The following is a 15,759-nucleotide window of genomic DNA, read 5'->3' on the forward strand; positions in this document are numbered from 1 at the left end:
GTATCTATCTCGAAGTTGACGAATTCGTATGTGTTTAGGGTTTCCCTAAACATTCCCATGGAATCTATCCCGGAAACTGTTAAATATCCATCGTTCTTAGGAATTTCCAGACTTATAGTGGTCTGATCCTGGCCAGGTTTCGATCTCGGAGACAGTATCTATCTCGAAGTTCACAAATTCGTGTGTGTTTAAGGTTTCCGTAAACATTCCCATGGAATCTAGCCCGAAATCTGCTAAAGATTCATCGTTCTTACGAATTTCCAGACTTATGCTGGTCCGATCCTGGCAAGGTTTCGATCTCGGAGCCAGTATCTATCTCGAAGTTGACGAATTCGTGTGTGTTTAGGGTTTCCGTGAACATTCCTATGGAATCTATCCCGGAAACTGCTAAAGATTCATCGTTCTTACGAAGTTCCAGACTTATAGTAGTCCTCTCATGGCCAGGTTTCGATCTCGGGGCCAGTTTGTTTCTCGAAATTGACGAATTAGTGTGTGTTTAGGGTTTTCGTGAACATTCCTATGGAATCTAGCCCGGAAACTGCTATAGATTAAACGTTCTTAGGAATTTCCAGACTTCTAATAGTCTGATCCTGCCCAGGTTTCGATCTCAGAGCCAGTATCTATCTCGAAGTTATCGAATTCGTGTGTGTTTAGGGTTTTCGTGAACATTCCCATGGAATCTAGCACGGAAACTGCTAAACATTCATCGTTCTTAGGAATTTCCAGACTTATAGTGGTCCGATCCTGGCCAGTTTCGATCTCAGAGTCAGTATTTATCTCGAAGTTGACGAATTCGTGTGTGCTTAGGGTTTTCGTGAACATTCCCATGGAATATAGCCTGGAAACTGCTAAATATTCGTCGTTCTTACGAATTTCCAGACTTAAAGTGGTCCGATCCTGGCCAGGTTTCCATCTCGGAGCCAGTATCTATCTCGAAGTTGACGAATTCGTGTGTGTTTAGAGTTTCCGTGAACATTCCCATAGAATCTAGCCCGGAAACTGCTAAAGATTCATCGTTCTTAGGAATTTCCAGACTTATATTGGTCCGATCCTGTCCAGGTTTCGATCTCGGAACCAGTATCTATCTCGAAGTTGACGAATTCGTGTGTGTTTAGGGTTTCCGTGAACATTCCAATGGAATCTAGCCCGGAAACTGCTAAAGATTCATCGTTCTTAAGAATTTCCAGACTTATAATGGTCCAATCCTGGCCAGGTTTCGATCTCAGAGACAGTATCTATCTCGAAGTTGACGAATTCGTGTGTGTTTATGGTTTCCGTGAACATTCCCATGGAATCTAGCCCGGAAACTGCCAAAGATGCATCGTTCTTAGGAATTTCCGGACTTTTAGTGGTCCGATCCTGGCTAGGTTTCGATCTCGGAGCCAGTATCTATCTCAAAGTTGACGAATCCGTGTGTGTTTAGAGTTTCCGTGAACATTCCAATGGAATCTAGCCCGGAAACTGCTAAAGATTCATCGTTCTTAGGAATTTCCATACTTATAATGGTCCGATCCTGGCCAGGTTTCGATCTCGGAAACAGCATCTATCTTGAAGTTGACGAATTCGTGTGTGTTTAGGGTTTCCGTGAACATTCCCATGGAATCTAGACCGGAAACTGCTAAAGATTCTTCGTTCTTAATTATTTCCAGACTTATATTGGTTCGATCCTGGCCAGGTTTCGATCTCGGATCCAGTATCTATCTCGAAGTTGATGAATTCGTGTGTGTTTAAGGTTTCCGTGAACATTCCCATGGAATCTATCCCGAAATCTGCTAAAGATTCATCGTTCTTACGAATTTCCAGACTTATAGTGGTCCGATCCTGGCAAGGTTTCGATCTCGGAGCCAGTATCTATCTCGAAGTTGACGAATTCGTGTGTGTTTAGGGTTTTCGTGAACATTCCCATGGAATCTAGCCCGAAATCTGCTAAAGATTCATCGTTCTTACGAATTTCCAGACTTATAGTGGTCCGATCCTGGCCAGGTTTCGATCTCGGAGCCAGTATCTATCTCGAAGTTGACGAATTTGTGTGTGTTTAGGCTTTCCGTGAACATTCCCATGGAATCTATCCCGAAATCTGCTAAAGATTCATCGTTCTTACGAATTTCCAGACTTATAGTGGTCCGATCCTGGCAAGGTTTCGATCTCGGAGCCAGTATCTATCTCGAAGTTGACGAATTCGTGTGTGTTTAGGGTTTTCGTGAACATTCCCATGGAATCTAGCCCGGAAACTGCTAAAGATTCATCGTTCTTAGGAATTTCCAGACTTATAGTAGTCCGATCCTGGCCAGGTTTCGATCTCGGAGCCAGTATCTATCTCGAAGTTAACGAATTCGTGTATGTTTAGGGTTTTCGTGAATATTCCCATGGAATCTATCCCAGAAACTGCTAAACATTCATCGTTCTTAGGAATTTCCAGACTTATAGTGGTCCGATCCTTGCCAGTTTCGATCTCGGAGCCAGTATTTATCTCGAAGTTGACGAATTCGTGTGTGTTTAGGGTTTCCGTGAACATTCCCATGGAATCTAGCCTGGAAACTGCTAAAGATCATCGTTTTTACGAATTTCCAGACTTAAAGTGGTCCGATCCTGGCCAGGTTTCGATCTCAGAGCCAATATTTATCTCGAAGTTGACGAATTCGTGTGTGTTTAGGGTTTCCGTGAACATTCCCATGGAATCTAGCACGAAAACTTCTAAAGATTCATCGTTCTTAGGAGTTTCCAGACTTATAGTGGTCCGATCCGGCCAGGTTTCGATCTCGGAGCCAGTATCTATCTCAAAGTTGACGAATTCGTGTGTGTTTAGGGTTTCCCTAAACATTCCCATGGAATCTATCCCGGAAACTGTTAAAGATTCATCGTTCTTAGGAATTTCTGGACTTATAGTGGTCCGATCCTGGCCAGGTTTCCATCTCGGAGCCAGTATTTATCTCGAAGTTAACGAATTCATGTGTGTTTAGGGTTTCCGTGAACATTCCCATGGAATCTAGCCCAGAAACTGCTAAAGATTCATCGTTTTTACAAATTTCCAGACTTAAAGTGGTCCGATCCTGGCCAGGTTTCGATCTCAGAGCCAGTATCTATCTCGAAGTTGACGAATTAGTATGTGTTTAGGGTTTTCGTGAACATTCCCATGGAATCTAGCCCGAAATCTGCTAAAGATTCATCGTTCTTACGAATTTCCAGACTTATAGTGGTCCGATCCTGGCCAGGTTTCGATCTCGGAGCCAGTATCTATCTCGAAGTTGACGAATTCGTGTGTGTTTAGGGTTTCCGTGAACATTCCCATGGAATCTAACCCGGAAAAGCTAAAGATTCATCGTTCTTAGGAATTTCCAGACTTATAATGGTCCGATCCTGGCGAGGTTTCGATCTCGGAGCCAGTATCTATCTCGAAGTTGACGAATTCGTGTGTGTTTAGGGTTTCCGTGAACATTCCCATGGAATCTAGCCCGGAAACTGCCAAAGATTCATCGTTCTTAGGAATTTCTGGACTTATAGTGGTCCGATCCTGGCCAGGTTTCGATCTCGGAGCCAGTATCTATCTCGAAGTTGACGAATTCGTGTGTGTTTAGGGTTTCCGTGAACATTCCCATGGAATCTAGCCCGAAATCTGCTAAAGATTCATCGTTCTTACGAATTTCAAGACTTATAGTGGTCCGATTCTGGCAGGGTTTCGATCTCGGAGCCAGTATTTATCTCGAAGTTAACGAATTCATGTGTGTTTAGGGTTTCCGTGAACATTCCCATGGAATCTAGCCTGGAAATTGCTAAAGATTCATCGTTTTTACGAATTTCCAGACTTAAAGTGGTCCGATTCTGGCCAGGTTTCGATCTCAGAGCCAGTATCTATCTCGAAGTTGACGAATTAGTATGTGTTTAGGGTTTTCGTGAACATTCCCATGGAATCTAGCCCGAAATCTGCTAAAGATTCATCGTTCTTACGAATTTCCAGACTTATAGTGGTCCGATCCTGGCCAGGTTTCGATCTCGGAGCCAGTATCTATCTCGAAGTTGACGAATTCGTGTGTGTTTAGGGTTTCCGTGAACATTCCCATGGAATCTAGCCCGAAATCTGCTAAAGATTCATCGTTCTTACGAATTTCCAGACTTATAGTGGTCCGATCCTGGCCAGGTTTCGATCTCGGAGCCAGTATCTATCTCGAAGTTGACGAATTCGTGTGTGTTTAGGGTTTTCGTGAACATTCCCATGGAATCTAGCCCGGAAACTGCTAAAGATTCATCGTTCTTAGGAATTTCCAGACTTATAGTAGTCTGATCCTGGCCAGGTTTCGATCTCGGAGCCAGTATCTATCTCGAAGTTAACGAATTCGTGTATGTTTAGGGTTTTCGTGAATATTCCCATGGAATCTATCCCAGAAACTGCTAAACATTCATCGTTCTTAGGAATTTCCAGACTTATAGTGGTCTGATCCTTGCCAGTTTCGATCTCGGAGCCAGTATTTATCTCGAAGTTGACGAATTCGTGTGTGTTTAGGGTTTCCGTGAACATTCCCATGGAATCTAGCCTGGAAACTGCTAAAGATCATCGTATTTACGAATTTCCAGACTTAAAGTGGTCCGATCCTGGCCAGGTTTCGATCTCAGAGCCAATATTTATCTCGAAGTTGACGAATTCGTGTGTGTTTAGGGTTTCCGTGAACATTCCCATGGAATCTAGCACGAAAACTTCTAAAGATTCATCGTTCTTAGGAGTTTCCAGACTTATAGTGGTCCGATCCGGCCACGTTTCGATCTCGGAGCCAGTATCTATCTCAAAGTTAACGAATTCATGTGTGTTTAGGGTTTCCGTGAACATTCCCATGGAATCTAGCCCAGAAACTGCTAAAGATTCATCGTTTTTACAAATTTCCAGACTTAAAGTGGTCCGATCCTGGCCAGGTTTCGATCTCAGAGCCAGTATCTATCTCGAAGTTGACGAATTAGTATGTGTTTAGGGTTTTCGTGAACATTCCCATGGAATCTAGCCCGAAATCTGCTAAAGATTCATCGTTCTTACGAATTTCCAGACTTATAGTGGTCCGATCCTGGCCAGGTTTCGATCTCGGAGCCAGTATCTATCTCGAAGTTGACGAATTCGTGTGTGTTTAGGGTTTCCGTGAACATTCCCATGGAATCTAACCCGGAAAAGCTAAAGATTCATCGTTCTTAGGAATTTCCAGACTTATAATGGTCCGATCCTGGCGAGGTTTCGATCTCGGAGCCAGTATCTATCTCGAAGTTGACGAATTCGTGTGTGTTTAGGGTTTCCGTGAACATTCCCATGGAATCTAGCCCGGAAACTGCCAAAGATTCATCGTTCTTAGGAATTTCTGGACTTATAGTGGTCCGATCCTGGCCAGGTTTCGATCTCGGAGCCAGTATCTATCTCGAAGTTGACGAATTCGTGTGTGTTTAGGGTTTCCGTGAACATTCCCATGGAATCTAGCCCGAAATCTGCTAAAGATTCATCGTTCTTACGAATTTCAAGACTTATAGTGGTCCGATTCTGGCAGGGTTTCGATCTCGGAGCCAGTATTTATCTCGAAGTTAACGAATTCATGTGTGTTTAGGGTTTCCGTGAACATTCCCATGGAATCTAGCCTGGAAATTGCTAAAGATTCATCGTTTTTACGAATTTCCAGACTTAAAGTGGTCCGATTCTGGCCAGGTTTCGATCTCAGAGCCAGTATCTATCTCGAAGTTGACGAATTAGTATGTGTTTAGGGTTTTCGTGAACATTCCCATGGAATCTAGCCCGAAATCTGCTAAAGATTCATCGTTCTTACGAATTTCCAGACTTATAGTGGTCCGATCCTGGCAAGGTTTCAATCTTGGAGCCAGTATCTATCTCGAAGTTGACGAATTCGTGTGTGTTTAGGGTTTTTGTGAACATTCCCATGGAATCTTGCCCGGAAACTGCTAAAGATTCATCGTTCTTAGGAATTTCCAGACTTATAGTAGTCTGATCCTGGCCAGGTTTCAAAATCGGAGACAGTATCTATCTCGAAGTTGAAGAATTCGTGTGTGTTTAGGGTTTCCGTGAACATTCCCATGGAATCTAGACCGGAAACTGCTAAAGATTCATCGTTCTTAGGAATTTCCAGACTTATAGTGGTCCGATCCTGGCCAGGTTTCGATCTCGGAGCCAGTATCTATCTCGAAGTTGACGAATTTGTGTGTGTTTAGGCTTTCCGTGAACATTCCCATGGAATCTATCCCGAAATCTGCTAAAGATTCATCGTTCTTACGAATTTCCAGACTTATAGTGGTCCGATCCTGGCAAGGTTTCGATCTCGGAGCCAGTATCTATCTCGAAGTTGACGAATTCGTGTGTGTTTAGGGTTTTCGTGAACATTCCCATGGAATCTAGCCCGGAAACTGCTAAAGATTCATCGTTCTTAGGAATTTCCAGACTTATAGTAGTCCGGTCCTGGCCAGGTTTCGATCTCGGAGCCAGTATCTATCTCGAAGTTAACGAATTCGTGTATGTTTAGGGTTTTCGTGAATATTCCCATGGAATCTATCCCAGAAACTGCTAAACATTCATCGTTCTTAGGAATTTCCAGACTTATAGTGGTCCGATCCTTGCCAGTTTCGATCTCGGAGCCAGTATTTATCTCGAAGTTGACGAATTCGTGTGTGTTTAGGGTTTCCGTGAACATTCCCATGGAATCTAGCCCAGAAACTGCTAAAGATTCATCGTTTTTACAAATTTCCAGACTTAAAGTGGTCCGATCCTGGCCAGGTTTCGATCTCAGAGCCAGTATCTATCTCGAAGTTGACGAATTAGTATGTGTTTAGGGTTTTCGTGAACATTCCCATGGAATCTAGCCCGAAATCTGCTAAAGATTCATCGTTCTTACGAATTTCCAGACTTATAGTGGTCCGATCCTGGCAAGGTTTCAATCTTGGAGCCAGTATCTATCTCGAAGTTGAAGAATTCGTGTGTGTTTAGGGTTTTCGTGAACATTCCCATGGAATCTTGCCCGGAAACTGCTAAAGATTCATCGTTCTTAGGAATTTCCAGACTTATAGTAGTCTGATCCTGGCCAGGTTTCAAAATCGGAGACAGTATCTATCTCGAAGTTGAAGAATTCGTGTGTGTTTAGGGTTTCCGTGAACATTCCCATGGAATCTAGACCGGAAACTGCTAAAGATTCATCGTTCTTAGGAATTTCCAGACTTATAGTGGTCCGATCCTGGCCAGGTTTCGATCTCGGAGCCAGTATCTATCTCGAAGTTGACGAATTCGTGTGTGTTTAGGGTTTTCGTGAACATTCCCATGGAATCTAGCCCGGAAACTGCTAAAGATTCATCGTTCTTAGGAATTTCCAGACTTATAGTAGTCCGATCCTGGCCAAGTTTCGATCTCGGAGCCAGTATCTATCTCGAAGTTAACGAATTCGTGTATGTTTAGGGTTTTCGTGAATATTCCCATGGAATCTATCCCAGAAACTGCTAAACATTCATCGTTCTTAGGAATTTCCAGACTTATAGTGGTCCGATCCTTGCCAGTTTCGATCTCGGAGCCAGTATTTATCTCGAAGTTGACAAATTCGTGTGTGTTTAGGGTTTCCGTGAACATTCCCATGGAATCTAGCCTGGAAACTGCTAAAGATCATCGTTCTTACGAATTTCCAGACTTAAAGTGGTCCGATCCTGGCCAGGTTTCGATCTCAGAGCCAGTATTTATCTCGAAGTTGACGAATTCGTGTGTATTTAGGGTTTCCGTGAACATTCCCATGGAATCTAGCACGAAAACTTCTAAAGATTCATCGTTCTTAGGAGTTTCCAGACTTATAGTGGTCCGATCCGGCCAGGTTTCGATCTCGGAGCCAGTATCTATCTCAAAGTTGACGAATTCGTGTGTGTTTAGGGTTTCCCTAAACATTCCCATGGAATCTATCCCGGAAACTGTTAAAGATTCATCGTTCTTAGGAATTTCTGGACTTATAGTGGTCCGATCCTGGCCAGGTTTCCATCTCGGAGCCAGTATTTATCTCGAAGTTAACGAATTCATGTGTGTTTAGGGTTTCCGTGAACATTCCCATGGAATCTAGCCCAGAAACTGCTAAAGATTCATCGTTTTTACAAATTTCCAGACTTAAAGTGGTCCGATCCTGGCCAGGTTTCGATCTCAGAGCCAGTATCTATCTCGAAGTTGACGAATTAGTATGTGTTTAGGGTTTTCGTGAACATTCCCATGGAATCTAGCCCGAAATCTGCTAAAGATTCATCGTTCTTACGAATTTCCAGACTTATAGTGGTCCGATCCTGGCAAGGTTTCAATCTTGGAGCCAGTATCTATCTCGAAGTTGAAGAATTCGTGTGTGTTTAGGGTTTTCGTGAACATTCCCATGGAATCTTGCCCGGAAACTGCTAAAGATTCATCGTTCTTAGGAATTTCCAGACTTATAGTAGTCTGATCCTGGCCAGGTTTCAAAATCGGAGACAGTATCTATCTCGAAGTTGAAGAATTCGTGTGTGTTTAGGGTTTCCGTGAACATTCCCATGGAATCTAGACCGGAAACTGCTAAAGATTCATCGTTCTTAGGAATTTCCAGACTTATAGTGGTCCGATCCTGGCCAGGTTTCGATCTCGGAGCCAGTATCTATCTCGAAGTTGACGAATTTGTGTGTGTTTAGGCTTTCCGTGAACATTCCCATGGAATCTATCCCGAAATCTGCTAAAGATTCATCGTTCTTACGAATTTCCAGACTTATAGTGGTCCGATCCTGGCAAGGTTTCGATCTCGGAGCCAGTATCTATCTCGAAGTTGACGAATTCGTGTGTGTTTAGGGTTTTCGTGAACATTCCCATGGAATCTAGCCCGGAAACTGCTAAAGATTCATCGTTCTTAGGAATTTCCAGACTTATAGTAGTCCGATCCTGGCCAGGTTTCGATCTCGGAGCCAGTATCTATCTCGAAGTTAACGAATTCGTGTATGTTTAGGGTTTTCGTGAATATTCCCATGGAATCTATCCCAGAAACTGCTAAACATTCATCGTTCTTAGGAATTTCCAGACTTATAGTGGTCCGATCCTTGCCAGTTTCGATCTCGGAGCCAGTATTTATCTCGAAGTTGACGAATTCGTGTGTGTTTAGGGTTTCCGTGAACATTCCCATGGAATCTAGCCTGGAAACTGCTAAAGATCATCGTATTTACGAATTTCCAGACTTAAAGTGGTCCGATCCTGGCCAGGTTTCGATCTCAGAGCCAATATTTATCTCGAAGTTGACGAATTCGTGTGTGTTTAGGGTTTCCGTGAACATTCCCATGGAATCTAGCACGAAAACTTCTAAAGATTCATCGTTCTTAGGAGTTTCCAGACTTATAGTGGTCCGATCCGGCCACGTTTCGATCTCGGAGCCAGTATCTATCTCAAAGTTGACGAATTCGTGTGTGTTTAGGGTTTCCCTAAACATTCCCATGGAATCTATCCCGGAAACTGTTAAAGATTCATCGTTCTTAGGAATTTCCGGACTTATAGTGGTCCGATCCTGGCCAGGTTTCCATCTCGGAGCCAGTATTTATCTCGAAGTTAACGAATTCATGTGTGTTTAGGGTTTCCGTGAACATTCCCATGGAATCTAGCCCAGAAACTGCTAAAGATTCATCGTTTTTACAAATTTCCAGACTTAAAGTGGTCCGATCCTGGCCAGGTTTCGATCTCAGAGCCAGTATCTATCTCGAAGTTGACGAATTCGTATGTGTTTAGGGTTTCCGTGAACATTCCCATTGAATCTAGCCCGAATTTTTGTAAGGATTCATCGTTTCTACGAATTTTGTGTTTTCTTCTCAAATCCTATGCTTTATTTAAGCCAATGGGATTGTCCAAATTTTAATCTAACGGCTACAAACAATATCATGCGGATCGTGTGTTTCCTTTAAATTTTGAAAAAAATCACAAGCCAATCTACCGGTGGGGAGCATTATTTTGTTTACCAAAGTTTGTGTTTTCTTCTCAATCCGTGTGCTTTGTTTAAGCCAATGGGATTGTCCAAATTTTAATCTAACGGCTACAAACAATATCATGCGGATTGTGTGTTTCCCACCCAAACTGCCCGCCTAAATTTGGGCACATCCTTCTAAATTTTGAACAGAATTTGGTTTCCACCCAAACAACCCCTAATGAGAAAACATTTGACCATAGACCAAAAATTTCCTCTCATTTCTTTTCTTTCTCTTTCTCCCCGTCTTTGTTCTCTCCGTCTTAAAAGCTTTGTCTTTGCAACTTCATCTGTGTAGAACCGATTTCTCAGCTTCACCTCAAACTTAGAAAATAAACCCCAACTTCATAGAAGAAGAGTTCGTATCACAAACTCAGATTTCTCAGCTTCACCCTCAGGTATAAATCTCACCTGATTAGGGTTTTATTTTTCATATTTTTCATTTTCTGTTTCATTAGGTTTGATTCGATAAGTATGATTTAGGATTTGATGTAGAGTTTTTCACTTTCTCCGTGTTTGATTTAAGGTTTGATTGATTAGGGTTTTATTTTCTTACCCGAGTTAGGGTTTTTTACAGAACCGATTCAGCTGTTGATGATACACAGTTTGATTTAGAGTTTTTCATTTTCATTGGGTTTGATTTAGAAATTGATTTAGAGTTATTTTCTAAGCCGAGTTAGGGTTTTGTACAAAACCGATTTATATGTGTATTTGTTGAAGTTTTTTTTTTTTTTTTTTTTGAAACAAGAAGATTTATTTGATTAAGATAGAACTAATTGAATGTCCTTAACTAAGTAGAGTTTAAGTTGTTAGTTGTGTTTACCAGTCAAGTTTGTTAGTAGAGTATTTAACAATTAATAAGCCTATATGTAGCCATGTCTTGTAAGCTTTCAATAAAGCTACATATGATCCTATTTTTCAGTTCTTGTAAGGTTATATATGTAGAATTTGATTTTTGCAATATGATTAGCCATCAAGTGAATCTGTAATTGCCGTTGGTGGGAGTACCGAACTCCTGGCTCATTCTCAACTGAGAATTACGCAGGGCTTAGGTATTCCAACCAACGGTTGTCAGTTGCTTGGTAGTTATTTTAAGTTTAATTTGTAACATGATTGTTTTTTTTTTAATTTTTATTCATATGTGGATTGCTTTAGGGTTAATATTCTTAACATGATAGTTTAATTTTTTAAATTTGATTCACATGTGGAATGCTTTAGGGTTAATATTCTTATAACATGATAGCTATCAAGTGAATGTGTAAGACCTGCTGGGGGGATTACTGAACCCCTGGCTCATTCTCAACTAAGAATTGCGCAGGGATTCCATATTCCAACCAACAAGTGTCAGTTGCTTGGTGGTTATAGGTTGCTTTCTTATTTTAAGTTGTAGACTATTGTCGATATTGTTTGTAACATGATAGTTATTTTCAGTAGTTTTGTTTTGTTTTGAAAATTGCTAGTGTAAGTAAAGTTTTCGCATATCTTCAGTGACTTGTACAATGTTCGTGTTGTGGTGATTTCTTATCTGATGAGGTATAGTGGAATGTTTGGAGTTTTGACTTTTTGGTTCTGTTTTTATAGTAGCTGCGTAGGTGTAGTAGATGGTGAAGACCAATTTGTCTGCAATGGTAAACAAAAAGGTATAGACTTATATATCTTATGGTTCAGTTTATGTATTTAGTGTAAATGATGTTCTTTCTCTCCTTTTGATTAACTTACTTTACTTTATGTTTCAGGTTATCAATGAAGCAAAGAGCAACAATTCAGTCCCAACTCCCAAAAAGGTAGTAAGCAAGCAGGACAAAAACGTCAGTTTTTCTCCTTTCAAGGTAGTAACGAATCTCGTATGATTCAGTTTCTTTTTACTTGTATCAATTATTTTATTTACCATCTTCTTTTGATTAAGCTAGTTTAGTTTATTTTGCAGATCATTTTAAAAGACAAGAGTAAAAAGTCTCTTGCCAAACAAACTCCTAAGAAGAAGAAGAAGAGTTCGGAGCATCCTGATAGCGGAAAGAATCCAAGACGATCATCCCTTAGGTTTAAGAACACTCCAAAGGAACCTCATAATGCTGAAAAGACTACTCAGAACAGTTCAGAGGAACCACATGATGCTGAAAAGCCTACTCCAACACGGTCATCGCCTCGGAAAACTAAAAGTGTAGTTGAACCAGTCGCTGAAAAGACAACTCCAACACGATCATCACTTATGAAAAGGAAAAGCTCATTTGAACCAGAACAATCTCAACCATTACATTCCACATCAGGAGCATCTCAAGTTGCACCCTCTAGTGAAGTTGTTAACAAGAAGAAAAGTGCAAAGCGAAAATTGTACACATGGCCATGTCCAAATGTGCAAGTCAGGAATTCGAATAATACTTTCTCAGATCTTCAAGACGATGAAGAAGATGAAGATGATGAACAAGAAGATAAGGGAAATGAATAGGTGGAGAATGAAGACAAGGAAAATGAGAACGATGGCGAGGACCATGACGTGGGAAATGAAAATGAAACAGAAGTTGAGGTATAACTGGTTGTCCAAGGTTTTCATTTGTATTTTTATGTTATTTTTTCCATCCTTAACTCTCTTGCTTAATAACTGCAAAAACACTTGGGTTTTGCAGGCAAACCCAAAAGAAAGTACGTTCCACATGGCCCAACAAGGATGAGTGCACTAGGGATAACAGCTGATAACAATTGCAAGGAAGCTGTTAGCTTTAACAGTAAGGATTAGCCCATTGGTGATCCTTTGGTGCAGCTTGCAAGTGTGTTGGGAGTTTTAGTTCGAAACATCCCATTGAAACACAAGGATTGAAGACTTATCCCTAAAGAAGCCAAAGATAAAATATGGGCGATTGTCATGGTAATTTCTTAACTCTTCAAATTTTAAACTCTTTAACTTTTATAATGTATCAAGAAGATTTATATATTCTCTATAACTCTTTTAACTCTTTTGCTTGTATTTGCAGCAAAGGTTTGTTATCGATGAGTTTTACAAAGACTACTGTCTTGGGAAGATGGGATGTTATCTTAAAGAGGCTAGGTTAAGGAAAGTCGTTAAGATACTCGCCTTAGATGATCTAGAGGAAGAAGAAAGAGAGAAGAGCCTGGAAGCACTGAAACCAGAGAATGACACTGTCAATGAGTGGGAAGAGTTCGTAAAACATGTTTGCTCGGAGGAATTCAGAGTAAGTATTTATATCACAATATTTTTTTTTTTTGGCATTAAGCCCTTGCATGTTCACTATTCTTGGTGATGTCTTGTTATTTAACGACGTTCCGTACTTTATCAGACAAAAAGATTGCTGATGCAACAAATCAGAAAGAAACACACCACTCCACAGACTATCAGTAGACTAGGTTATGCGAGACTCGAGGCTAAAATGGTATGTTCTATATTTTTATTCCCATGCTCATTATAGGTTCACTGTATTCAAATTGTTCATATGTTAGCTAGATGGATTAACATATTTTTTACAGCAAAAGGAACGGAAAACACAAGAAGAGATTGATAGAGTCGAAATTTAGACAACGAGTCACAAACAGAAGGAAGGAAAACAACCTAATCTTGGTGTTGTGGAGGCTTTGGTGAGAACTTAACTCTTATTTATCTTCTTTCTTTGTTTCTTTATCTGGTTTTTATATGTGTTTGAATGATGCAAAAATTTTACTAGTCGGGTTACATATACACAAATACAGGAAAAGATTAAAAGAGCAGCAGAAGAGCATGGTGCTGATGTTGGATCATCTGTGACAGATGATCTTCTTGCCAAAGCTCTTGGTGACGACAAACCAGGGAAACTGAGAGGAATTGGGTATGGAGCGACAAGGACAAAGATGGCTGACAAGACCCATTATAAGAAGATCATAAAAGAGTGTCGGGACAGTATGAAGGAAGTGAACGAGAGACTTGCACAGTTAGAGGTGAGAACATACTCATTCATTTAGTTTTTTGTTTTAGTTGATGAATTTAAAATTTCCTCTCATACTGCCGGTTCGGTGTTGGTATAGGAAAAGACGTCGAGCTGTGTCTGCCATGGTGGCTCACACTTGCACAACGTCATTCCAAAGGTCAATGTGTTTATATGTTGGTGCAGTTGCACATCGCCAGTTCAATTTTATTTCTTTGCATAATGCCAATTTCTTATGTTGCTGTTGTATTTATCCTGCAGTCTGGAAATCCTAGCAATGTTATTGCTAGCACTAGCATGACTGTTCCCCACCATGAAAATGACAGTCCAATCAGCAGACCAATGGGGGAGGAAGTGCTAGGGAAGGGTAAAGCTTGCAGGTTAGTCAGTTGGTACAATGAGAACGAGGTTGTTGCTGACGCGATTATTGCTGAAACAGATCCAAATATGAAGTGCCATGATTTTCCAATAGGTTTTGCAGCGTACAAAGTAACTGTGATTACGTCTCATGTGGATGATGCCATTCTCTACAAGCAATCCGGTGAGTTGAAGCGTGTAATAGACACTGTAGGAAGTTATACCACATGGGCCAAGGATCTGATATTGCCTGCCATCTGACTTGTTATTCTGTTTGGGGAGTGCTTGTTGAAAAACCATTTGGTTCTTTTTTGTTGCTCTTATCAGTAGAACTGTTGCTCTTATCAGTGAAACAATGTGTGTGTGTGTGTGTGTGTGTGTGTTTTATGCGGAAACAATGTTTCAGGAATCATTCAAGGGTGTGAATGATATTACAGGTTTAAGTGCTTCATATTTGAATGAATGGTGGTGGTACATTTTCAGTCAAATTGAAAACCAATTTATATATTTTTTTTTATAAAATGTAAATGAATCACAATACCTAAAAGAGGTTGTAATTATATATACCTATACTGGAAAAAATGGTATTACTACACAGAGCACAGGTTGTCAAACAATTGATTAAAATCAAAATAGGAGTTGTGACACTGAAGTTATACTACACAAACAAGGAGTGTGATACGTTTTTCTGCTACACAGTGTGTTGGTTGTGAAACAATTGATTATGACTAGACTAGGTGTTGTGTAAATACAGTTATACTACACAAACAAGGATTTTGAAACAATATATTATAACTAAACTAGGGGTTGTGACATTGAAGTTGTACTATATAAACAATAGTTGTGACACATACTTCTGCTACATAATAATGGAGTAGTGAAATTAAAATTATACTACACAAAACATAGTTGTGATACCTGTTTCTGCTACAAAGGCTTTTGTTGTGAAATAGATAATTACAACTAATAAAATAGTTGTACAAAGAGGTTATACTACACTAATAAAGGTTGTGATACTTATTTCTGCTACAAAGTCTTTTGTTGTGAAAGAAATAATTACAACTAATATTATAATTGTGAAAATAGGTTATACGACACTAGCAATGGTTGTAATGCGAGTTTCTGCTACACATACCTTTGATTGTGAAACAAGAGTTGAGTATGTCATACAACTAAAATAAGGGTTGCGAGAAGAGTGTGTACACAACTGTTAGTGGAGTTGCGTTAGAAATTTCTAAGGCATATAACTCAGTTGTCAAACTAATGATGACAACTACTTGAAGAGTTGTGTAAGACATTTCCCAGTAATTTGGATTCACTTTCACAACTGAAAAAAGCGTGATATACAATGGAACGACAACCGTGTTTACAACCAGTATTGATGAGTTGCAAAGAATTGAAGACTTTCTACAACCCCACCCCCCCCCCCCCCCCCCCTTGTGCAACCCATAGATATCCATCGTCGTATATCATATGACAAATGTTTTTTGATGTCGTTGATCGATGTTTTCCCGTAGTGTGAGATTTATAACCTC

At 40.4% G+C, this 15,759-nt stretch overlaps 1 protein-coding gene and 1 long non-coding RNA gene across 2 annotated transcripts; both read left to right on the plus strand.

Moving 5' to 3' along the window:
- The first annotated feature begins 10,203 nt into the window (after window positions 1–10,203).
- On the plus strand, window positions 10,204–13,545 carry LOC113337888. Its single transcript, XR_003354485.1, has 8 exons — window positions 10,204–10,354; window positions 11,538–11,596; window positions 11,693–11,785; window positions 11,884–12,480; window positions 12,581–12,819; window positions 12,926–13,144; window positions 13,250–13,342; window positions 13,437–13,545. It is a non-coding gene; the product is annotated as an uncharacterized LOC113337888 (long non-coding RNA).
- A 110-nt stretch (window positions 13,546–13,655) lies between these two features.
- On the plus strand, window positions 13,656–14,714 carry LOC113337887. Its single transcript, XM_026583440.1, has 3 exons — window positions 13,656–13,880; window positions 13,968–14,027; window positions 14,129–14,714. The coding sequence occupies exons 1-3, from the start codon at window positions 13,794–13,796 to the stop codon at window positions 14,483–14,485; spliced, it is 504 nt and encodes a 167-aa protein (XP_026439225.1). The 5' UTR covers window positions 13,656–13,793; the 3' UTR covers window positions 14,486–14,714.
- Window positions 14,715–15,759: the final 1,045 nt, after the last annotated feature.

The sequence above is a fragment of the Papaver somniferum genome, unplaced genomic scaffold, assembly GCF_003573695.1.
Source record: "Papaver somniferum cultivar HN1 unplaced genomic scaffold, ASM357369v1 unplaced-scaffold_18, whole genome shotgun sequence".
Lineage (NCBI taxonomy): Eukaryota > Viridiplantae > Streptophyta > Magnoliopsida > Ranunculales > Papaveraceae > Papaver > Papaver somniferum.